Raw genomic sequence first — 11,202 nt, forward strand, 5'->3', positions numbered from 1 at the left:
CTTAGCTATCTTCACTTTGTTCTTTTCAGGAACCATATCTACCATTTCAATAGAAGTGTGCTTTTGTGTGATACATCTGTGGTTAACAGTTTCCCTGATATAAATACAAAAGCATTGGGTCACTTGTGATTTTCTCCTTTTATCATATTAAAACTGATATATTTCTGAATTTCAACCTGTATATTTATGCCTGCAGGTGCAAGCAAAAGCAAAATTTAACAAGCATAACTTGCTCTTACAATATTAAATAGTTACTTTACAATTTATATACTTATGGAAAGAAAAAGAAATGAATACAAAAACCAAAACTACATCAAACTAGAAACAAAGTTACTGATACCAGTATGACTGCTTGGTTTTGGAGCTGTAGCATGTCCTCTTGATATGTCTCTAATCATCAATCCTTTTTGTCCACCAAAAGAATGCGTTATGGTACAAAATGCACTATGATGCATAATATTAGGATGCAAGTAACCATGGATTGTATGCTACTTTCATTCTGCATTGTGGAAAACTTTTGGTTCTTTATTTAGACTTTTTAAAATCTTATCATTCTGTAGTCGAGAATAGTCAGTAGTGAGAGCCGATTTTTATTTATTTATTAAAATAGTGATCTGTTAGCCTACATGTACCCATTTCCTGCCTGGCCCCATCATCAGAGATCTGCCATTGGATCTGCATGAGGATAGATGTCTGTGGTATAAAATATTAATTTGGGAAAAAAAAAATCGTGTCTTTATTGTGTTTGCTCTTATTTGACAGCAGTCAGTCTCGGAATAAAGAAATGACAACAGAGAAGCAGAAAAAAATGTATAATGGGTTACTTTCCTTTAATCACTGACTTTTGTCAGTTTGATTTACAAAAATGAATGTCTTTTAAATTCGTCATTGTTGGGTCCTGATGCCATCTCCCCTTCGTGTGCCGCGCCTTCTACTTCTCCTCCTCTTCCTCCTGCAGGCTCACGGCATCTTTCTCTCTCAGATCAGTGGCGTAAGCGGCTGCTGTGTTTACTGCTCCGTGTTTACTTAGGGTGAGTTCCCCGCTTACAACATGCAACCCGACCTGCCGGTGAGCAGTTCTGCCACGCCTTGCCCGTTGTCTCCTATATGTCACCCCGGATTGTTCGTGAAGCCGGAAACAAAGCATTTCGCCCCTAAAGCAGTCGACTCGTTTTAGGATTTTAGGAATGTATGAGCAGGACGCGGGCTTGCGTTGCGTCCGAGGAGAGCGTCTGGATGAGGAGAGTCAACGATCAGAAAAGGCAACACTGTGGACCTGAAGGTGAATTATGTTATCGTTTTGTCTTTCGTTTTGGTTAGTGACAAATATACAAAATATTTAATTTTTATCTCTAAAACACGTATAGAGTTGAATAATTATGACAAACACGATGGATTAATTACTTGGTAAACAATTTCCTGATATTTCATATCAATTTGGTCGCTTTGTCTCAAACTATGAATTTAATTACAGAAGTAAAATCGTTTTATTATTGGGTCTGAGAATCATTACAGAATGATTTGAGTGTTTTTGAGATCAGATGATAAGTATGTCTGGAAAGTTGGGACAGTAAATAAAGCAGTTTGAGACATTTGTAATCATTACATTTAATTAATCGGGTTAGCTGATAATCGAAAAAGACTGACTGGAATTTTCCGTACCTCTACTTGACTTCTTGTTTTTTCTGCAAAATGGGACAAGATTTTATCAAACTTATGTTATGGAAGTGAATGTTTGCCAGATGTTTGAGTCGCATGTTTTACTTCACGAGTGTTTGATGTGCATTTGAGAATTTTCCTTATTTCCTCTGTGTGTTAAGAATTTAAGGGTCTTTTTTAGACATTAATGTAAAATTCATAGAAGGAAAGACCTGCTAATATAGAATTATAAAACTTCAGCATAAAAAAATGTTAAAGATGCATACTATGTCTGCATACAAAAATATACAGTCAAGAGTTAATTTGAAATAGTGGTAGTCAAAAGAAACTGTAATGAAAGCAGACTGTTTGGAGAATTGAAAAGTAGACTACAGTCATGGATCTTGTTCCAGCAGTTTCTAACAGTTGTCATGCACTGTTTTTGCCCACAGCTGTAAATGTTGTGCACAGTGAAATAAGAGTTTAATTTTTATACCTAGTGCTATGTGTGTCAGAATAGTACCATATATAGTTTCTAAAGTTGTTACCGTGGAGGTTTATTTAATTTTAAAGTATTTAAAGGGTCACTGATAACTAAGGGTGCAGAAATGTACTTTTAAAACCAAACTGATAGGCTCAATTTTTAATCTTTTGGTTGATCTCTTCCAATTTTGGTAAGTTATTTAACTTTCTTAGTTTTTGCTGAGCATTATGTCAATGTTGTTATGTAGGATTTCTTTTTGATGAGCTTCTTAACTTAACTTTGTTTGGATTGGTCCTGTGATGGACTGTCAAATCAAGAGTTTTGTAAAGCATGCATTGATTGAATAAATTAAATAAAACAAAACCTACACAAGGTGTGCCCAGCTGTCTGGTCTGCAACAGATTGGAAGAAGTTCTATTTTTTTATTCCATCGAAAATTTACGAATAAGTAAGTTTGGCTATAAAGTTGGTCCCCTCCAAAGTACATTTTTACCACCAGGGATAGTTTTGCTGTCATAGGTGCAGAAAAGAAAGTATATTTGATAATGTTTGTATAGCTGAAATTTACTAAACATAATTACCTTTTTGGGTCAATTCCTGTAGCTTGATTTCTTGGTGTAGGTGTGCATTTAGCATGGATTACAATATATTTTTAGAATTACATGCATGTTTTTTTCCCCCTTTTTTTTATGCATTCATACTGTCTCTCGTTACTATTTTTCTAAATACCTTGCATCTATAAGACTATTCTCAAATGGTTAAATGGGTTAAACAGAATTTTGGCAGAATAAAACAAAGGAGACTTACTACTCTGTCCTTCTCTTTTCTCCCATGTCTCCTCTCCTCAGCCAATCAAAGCCATGCATAATCAAAGGCTCAAACACCTGACATGTGTTCACCTAGTGAGATGGTAACCTGAAATCCATTCCTGAGGGAAACCAGGATGTGCACCACTGCATCACAGCTTTTAGGCAAGTCTGATGTTGGAAGCTACTGTTGCAACCCTGCAGCTGGAGCCATGCTGCTGTTCTTGTGTTTTGGCCTCCTTCCCACTGTGGCCACTTGCCCACCCTGCTGCCTTTGTGCGAGTGATATCATTTCCTGCAGTGGGCACAATCTGTCCACAATGCCCTTTGATCTGCCAAGCTATGCCACTCGATTGGACCTGAGCCACAATGCCCTTAGTACCCTGCCTGTGGACTGGATTTCCCAGCCATTTAACCGTCTCTCGACATTAGTTCTTAACAAGAACTCCATAAGCCAAATTGAGGTGGCTGCCTTCACTGTGACGCCGCATCTGCTTCACCTGGACCTCTCATCCAACCAGCTGACAGTCCTGAATTCATCCATATTCACTGGATTGAAGGAACTGAAAGAGCTGCTGCTGATTGGCAACCAGATCACCCGCATAAAGCCAGGTGCCTTCAGGGACCTTAACAACCTGCAGAGGCTTTACCTCTCTGCAAATAAGCTGAATGCGTTCCCCCTTGAACTTTATGACGAGTTCAATGGGCCACATAACTTGACATTTCTTGACCTGTCACGTAACAGACTTTCCGAGGTTCCCGTCCAGAGACTGCTGTCTCTCACCCACCAAGGAGGAATTTATTTACAGGAAAACCCTTTGGTCTGTGACTGCTCATTACTTGGCTTGCTGGAGTATTGGATGTGGAAACAGTATCGCCCTCTAGTGGATTTCAGAGGTGAATACCCATGTGGAGAAGTTGGAGGACTTGAGGTTAACTGTACCCAACAGAAAGAGTCAGACATGCCCCTAAAGGCACAGATCTACCAAGCAGAGCCTGGCGAATGGCTAAGAGTGCCATGCCCAGGGCTGACATTACCAGTCCAGGAGGGGCTGGTAGTTTTTTGGGTTACTCCTAGAATGACACTGAGTTCATCCACCAGTGATCTGAGTGACCATCTATCTGTTCTTCCCAATGGCACTCTCGAAATACAAGGTGCACTTATGGAAGATTCTGGTACATATGGGTGTGTGGTGGCCCGCAGGCGCTACTATAATCCCAGTGAATCTCTGGAGGTCAGGGTGTTAGTTGGAAACATTAGTGATTCTTCCACCACTGGCTTGGCTCATCGCAGCAATACAGAGCATTTCAACACTGCCTTCACCACCCTTGCTTCCTGTGTGGTCAGCATTGTACTGGTGCTGCTTTATCTCTACCTCACCCCCTGTCAATGTCAGGAAGGCAGGGGTGGAGGTGCTCGAGGGTGTGGTGGACGAGCCATCATTCTCTGTTCAGACCCCAGAGATGTAGATTCGGGACAGCGGAGGTCAAATGGAAAGAGGGTGGCTTTCTTAGAGCCGCAGGTAGAGGACTCTGATATTGGTGGTCCAAAAGTACCAGCAATGAATTCTGATAATGGTTCCACAGAGGGAATACTCAAGAATGGAAGTAGGACAGTGGGACAGATCCTTGCAGACCCTGCTCATATTGTATGAGAAAAAGGACCCTCTTAACATTCCTGTATTCTTTCTGCCCAAGTTTGTTCCTTTTTGATTTATTGATAGTATGAAAAAGATCGTTTGATGTGAATTGATGCACCGTGAGTCTTGTAACGTCCTTTTACAATGATGTTTAGGTGTTTGGTTAAAAGCAGTCTTTTTTTTTTTTTGTGGGCACATTTTCAATTATGTCTCCTCTGTAAGTGGCGTCTGCTTTTCATTTTCAAAGTTCATATGGAAATGTTGCTTTTACCTCGGGAAATTGTAACTGCCAGGATCGTGGAGATCATATAATGTGGGTGGGCTTTTTAAATTGGGCTGAGAGGGATATTCGCACCTGATTTGATAAGCAGAGGCATTGATGGGTTATCTCACTGTTTCTGACATGTATCGTGAATATCATTGACCACTGTTATTGTTAGCCACCTGTCTTATACTGTGGAGTATGTTGGTTTTAAAAACATGCTAGTCATACATATAAAGTGATTTCATCTCGTGCAAGTTGAACAGTCTGTTACAAACCTTTTCCTGATTCTGTGTAAACCAAACTGTGTTATACTGCTGTATGATGGAAACCTACAAAATGATCTCAACTGAGATCATTTTGTGCAAAGCATTTTGGCCACTCACACACTATACATGAAAGAAAAATAGAAAATAATCAGGTGAATTTTCTTTTCAAATTTTTGATGAACTAATTTGAGATTTCTACTGCCAGGATGACACAATTCAGGATTTTAATTCATAAGAATTTATAGTTAATGCTCAGAAAACATAGACAATTCTCACTCCAAAAAACTGGAACATTAAGTATAAATTCCATGTCATAATTCACAGATGTCATGAGTGTATATTTCTTTAAGGCATAAAGATCCCAAGCATCCAGTTTTGAACTGTGACCTTGTCCCCTACGCAGAGATTTCTTCTTGTTCTCTGAATCATTTGATGTTATACAAACTGTAAATGGTGTGTGTGTTCCACAGTTTGATGTTTGGTGACCCTCTGCCCACTTTATCTGAAAGAATCTTCTGTGAAATTATTCTTTTATACACAGTGATTTTACTGACCTGTTGCCAGTTAACCTAACTAGAGGTCAAATGCACCCCCAGTTGTCTTGACTTGTGCCATTTACTTTTCCAACCTTTTATTGCTTCTGTTCCAACTTTTTGGAGATGTGTTGCTGTTTTTAAATTTAAACTTAGATGATTTCCATAAGATGGTAAAATGTACATTTTGTCTAATTTTGTATGTCATGTACCTTCTTTGGAAATTAAGGTTACACACGTTTCCTGTTTTAAGTAACAATTAGTTAAATACCTGAAGGTCAATGTTAAGTTCAGTTTTAAGGAACTCTTGGTGTCAGCTCTTCATTTTTAGGTTTCACAACCTCAATGAAACCCTTCATCACATATCAGTCTAAAAAAAGAAAAGCCCCAAAGTTGGCAAACTATATTAATTTCAGTCATTTAAGAGAAAATTGTTTCTGTAGTGTTGGCTCTCTCTTTTCTTTAGCTCTCTTTGTAGCATTATGGACAATATCTAGATGATATGATCCTGTTGGCTTCCTCAACCAGAAATGTCAAGGCAGATTTAAGTGAGAAGCAATCTGGATGGAGATTAACACCTCCATGTCTGAGGTCATGGACCTCAGCTGGAAAACAATGACTTCCAGGTTGGGAATGAGTCACCTTTTAAGTGGAGAAGTATTGGTTTTTTAGGATTTTGCTCACAAGTGGGTTCAAACAGAGCTAGAAATTGAAAGGCAAATTAAGGTAGTTTCTGCAGAAGTGTGGATGCTGTACTAGTCTGTGATTAGAGAGGTGAGGAGAGAGGCAAATCTGTAAATTTTCCAGTCATGAATTGTGACAATAGCCAGCCGTATGGGAAAGAGACTTTAAATGCAAGAGGTGACCAAGTTTTCCTGGAACGATAAATTGGCTCACCAGGATAGGATGGGGAGTTCATTGGTGAGGACTCAGAATAGAATCACTTTTCTTCATAATAAAAAAGAAAAGAAAACCAGCCAGTTGAGATGGTTTGGGCATCTAGTCAGGATGCCGTCTGTTAAGTGTTGCAGACATGTTTTCCAGAGATTATACCTCTTACTTGGCTTGGGGAATGACCCTGTGTTACTTTCTGGAACTACTAAAGGATTGGAGAAACCCTGCGTAATTAGTTGTGCCAATGACTTGGTGTTAGATAAGTGACAGAAATTCGAACAAAAATCTCTGGACTGTTGTTGATGCTGCCAAGATCTAAGATTCTTGTGTGACATCCTCCAGGGTCACGCTTCAGTTTCAAATCTGCCTAATAGACAATGTGCATGTGATGTGACCACTGTTTTTTCAGCCATGTTGGAGGAACCTGGCTGCTGTTTGCATCTACACTTGAAGGTTTCTCACCAGTAAACTGTCAAAAGCATGTCTACAAACGGACGTCTTTTTCATGAAAAGCTCACAAAAAAAGCAAATAGTCATTACAATGCCAAAACGACCCTCACTAATAAGTCTTGATCTTTATGGGCAGCTGAACAACAAAAATTCACATTTAAGTTTCAGTTTCAGGCTTCTAGTGTTTGTAAGTTTGTACACCAGTCATAAAATTTCAAAACTACTATTCATTAAATATGTATGCAGTTAAAGATCTGAGTCACTATTGGCTGCAACTAGACCATTGTACTGAAAATATTTATGTTAATTAAATAATTAGTATATTTTCATTGTAACATAAAATGTATTCAGGTAATATGCATTTCTCAATATTTGGTAAGTGAAAACTGGGGTATTATAAAAGGAAAAGTGGATTTAAAAAAAAAAAGTATATGTATATATGTATATGTATATATGTGTATATATGTATATGTGTATATATATATATATATATATATGTACACATTTTAAGAACAGGAATCCGACATCAGTTCCACTCTTTAAAAAAAAAAAACAAAAAACAAAAAACCAAACAGTCCTTAATTTAGAATGGCTTTATGAGACCATTGAACAATTCAGGCATCTCTAACATAAATATTTGATCTAATATAAATATATTTTTTTAATGTCTTTAATGATTTCAGTGGAAAAACCCTTTCCATATAAAGTAAATATTTAACGAGAAATTTGTCAAGCTACAGTATAATCTTAAAAAAACAAAACTGAGCACATAAATAAATAAAAAAAAAAAAAAATCAAAACTCCAGTTTTTACTTGCTGTAAAGGGCCATTGGTGGTTGGGCATAAATCTGCCTTTTTGATATTTTAGCAGGCTGGAAACCTGTCAACTCAATTTTTATCCACATTGTTAGAATGCATTTTGGTGCTTCTGCTTTCACCTTGTTACATCAACCCACTGTTGTTTAGAGTCACAGAGGATTGATGTTTATTGCTCAAGACAGGAGTGGAGTTTAGACTTAACAATGAAGCTCCAGTCAACCCAGATCAGTATCACAAATATCAAAAGGAGGTATGCCTTCATGCCCTTGAGCTCGCTGTGACCCAGATTTCTCCATCCTCCCTTTGTTTGATCTTTTTATGTGTGCGGGATCATTTGCAAGGTGCCACTAGGTCTGCCACACACGTCCCTTACATCAGTGTCTTTACATTAACTTTCACCATCTTAATAGAAAACAAACTAGAACCAGTACCAACAGTTTGTCATGATGCTGAAATAAAAATTCTGTTTTGAAGGTAAACTGTGTTTCTCTCTCTGGGTATAGCACATGTCTCCTTTAGTCTGGTTTGGTTGCTGCTATTGGCCACATTCATTTTTGGATTACTTGGATATAAATCAGAAGAGACAGCTATGGTTAAAAAAAGATGGAAGTATTACATCAGAAGGATTTAATGATGACAAATAACCTCTTTGTCAGTCAACAAATCGCCTTTCTAGAAATCCTCTTCAGAAGCATTTCCTGTCGCTACCAAAACTCCTCTTCTTTGTCATCTGCTTTTGGATTATAAAGACATATGTTATAAATTTTCATTATTTTAGTAAATGCATTAAATACACAGAAGTGGTTTTAACCAACCAAATGCTTTCAGAGGAGACAATTCAATGCCAGGTACTGAAAAGAGGTCTGAGGTAGTGATAGATCTCTAATTACATGCTTTTCACAGGGCTGCACACTGACCTTTGGAAAATGTTGCAGGCATTGTAAGTCCAGTAGAGACGAACTGCAGAATTGTAGTTCTTGTTTCACTGAGCAGAAATAACAAATGTTCACTTTAATGAATATTTAAAGAAGACTCTAGTAAGATGCTTTCATCTGCTTTCAATTTAAAAACTAATTTTTGCTTCAGTCACCGATGAGGATGAAAGAGCAATTCTAAATTGCTGGAGGGATGCTCTATTTTTACATTTTCACTTATACATTTTTATCTTTCTGTAACATTCTTTTACTGAGCTACCACCTAAAACTAAGGCTGCTTTGTGTTTTCAAGCTTTCAAAGCAGTATATTTAAGATGCCAGACTTGGTTGTATTTTTTTTTTTTTTTTTTTTTGGATTCAGTGACTGATTTGTGACATAGTATAGTGGAAATAGCCCTCATAAGATGTAAACTAGTGTACAATCATTCTCAGACAAGTAACGATTACCATGACTGATATTTATTATTTACTCTTAAATACATTTAAAATCAAATAAAATTAAATACCATCTCATGCCCAGAGCTGCCACTTAAGTACTTTTTCAATTGATCATCAACAACTGCGATCACTTCTGTAAATCTATAAGTTTGGCGCTGAAGGCACATTTTAGCAGAATTCTTAAAAAAAAAAAAAAAAAGACATCAGGAATAATCTACAGGAAGCACTTGCTGCTGCTGTTGCAATATGGGAAAGGTTAAAAGTCCAAACAGATTAGAGTCCAGACTGTGCAAAGTTCAGAGAAACTGCAAAACACTTTGGAGCTAGATTGGCCTTAGTAAAAGTAGGCCCTGCATCATGTTTGGGAGGGTTGTCAGGAGAAAGCTAAAAACCATTTTTCTAAAAAGATTTTGGCACAGCTTAATTTTGCAAAGTTGTTTCTGGACAAACCGCAAGATTTCTGAATCGTCTTTTGGACGGTAAAGAAATGTGGAGGGTGATGATTTTGTCATATTTCATAACCAAAGGACCTGCGGTCATTAAACTGAGCAATAACTATGTTTACCAAAAAAATTCTAGTCTAATGTAAAACCATCTGTCCAGCTTGGCCAAAACTGAGTCATGAAACAGGACAATGATCCCAGACATAGCCGCTAATCGGCAATAAAATGGCTGAAAAATAAAGAAATTAGTGTTTTAATTGGCCAGTTAAAGTCCAGACCTGAATCTGATTGTCATGTTGCAGTCTGATCTTAACAGAGCTGTGCACATACAATGCACTTGTTAATTCATTCATTCATTCATTTTCTGAACCGCTTATTCCAATTCAGGGTCGTGGGGAAGCTAGAGCCTATCCCAGCTGGCTTTGGGTGACAGGCAGGGTACACCCTGGATGCCAGTCCATTGCAGGGCCACACAGAGAGATGAACAACCACACTCATGCTCACACTCCTAGGGGCAATTTAGAGTGACCAATTAACCTAACATACATGTCTTTGGATGGTGGGAGGAAGCCGGAGTACCTGGAGAGAACCCACGCATACATGGGGAGAACATGCAAACTCCACACAGAAAGGCCACTGACCAAACCAGCCAAGGATTGAACCAGCAACCTTCTTGCTGTGAGGCCACAGTGCTAACCACTGCGCCACCGTGCAGCCCGCACTTGTTAATATCAAATCAAATTTTATTTATAAAGCACTTTTTGTAAATTAAAACACAGCACAAAGTGCTTTACACAACACCCCACAACCTTCCCCCACCAGATACACGCACACTCAAACACACACATGTACACATCCACACACTGTGTATACACAACCTATTGTGTATACACAGTATATACATTTGTACAGAAAAAAACATATTGGCTGAATACATAGGACCCTAAGTCAATAAACACCATGTCAAGGAGTCGGCTGCACCTCCACTGAAGCGACAACCTCGTGACATGTGGGCAGGGGCCCACAGCGGTGACAGGCTGCCACAGAGCTCCCAGACCAAGCAGATGCCCCCATGAGATATAGACAATCCGGCCAGAGCCAATAGCAGCTCCCAGTGCAGGCGTGTCTGACTGAAAAACACTGTAGATATCATGTAGAAATAACAAACTACTAAGAACATAAAATAAAAGGTAAATTAATTACTATTAAGAAATAATAAATTCTTTTTCTTTTTCTACTTAACTTTAATTTTCTCAAAGTTTAAATTTTTTGTCAAAGCAATAAACACTGTGCAACCAATTTATAGAAAAAAAAAACTATTAATACAAAAAGCACTAACCAAAGACTTTTCTCTGAGATGTGTATCATACCTGCAGTTCAGACATCATCCTTACATATTCTGTGTTGCTGCTATATCATTGTTGTATTTATCATTTTAAAACCTGTAAACTACAAGTTGAGGAATTTTTTTAGGCTCTGGTACATAATGATAAAAATTGCAAAAGGATTTATTTTATTTTTTCACAACTGTAATTTGATTATAATACAATATCATGCATTAATTACAAAGTCTTATCAAATACAATAGTTA

The 11,202-nt window shown here is 37.8% G+C and overlaps 1 protein-coding gene across 1 annotated transcript; it reads left to right on the top strand.

Moving 5' to 3' along the window:
• Window positions 1-3,065: 3,065 nt before the first annotated feature.
• On the top strand, window positions 3,066-4,583 carry LOC306773151 (amphoterin-induced protein 2-like; the record flags this gene model as incomplete). Its single annotated transcript, XM_079262891.1, has 1 exon — window positions 3,066-4,583. The coding sequence occupies one exon, from the start codon at window positions 3,066-3,068 to the stop codon at window positions 4,581-4,583; it is 1,518 nt and encodes a 505-aa protein (XP_079119017.1).
• Between the last annotated feature and the right edge of the window lie 6,619 nt (window positions 4,584-11,202).

This window comes from Telmatherina bonti (assembly GCF_933228915.1).
Source record: "Telmatherina bonti genome assembly, chromosome: 23".
NCBI classification, from domain to species: domain Eukaryota; kingdom Metazoa; phylum Chordata; class Actinopteri; order Atheriniformes; family Telmatherinidae; genus Telmatherina; species Telmatherina bonti.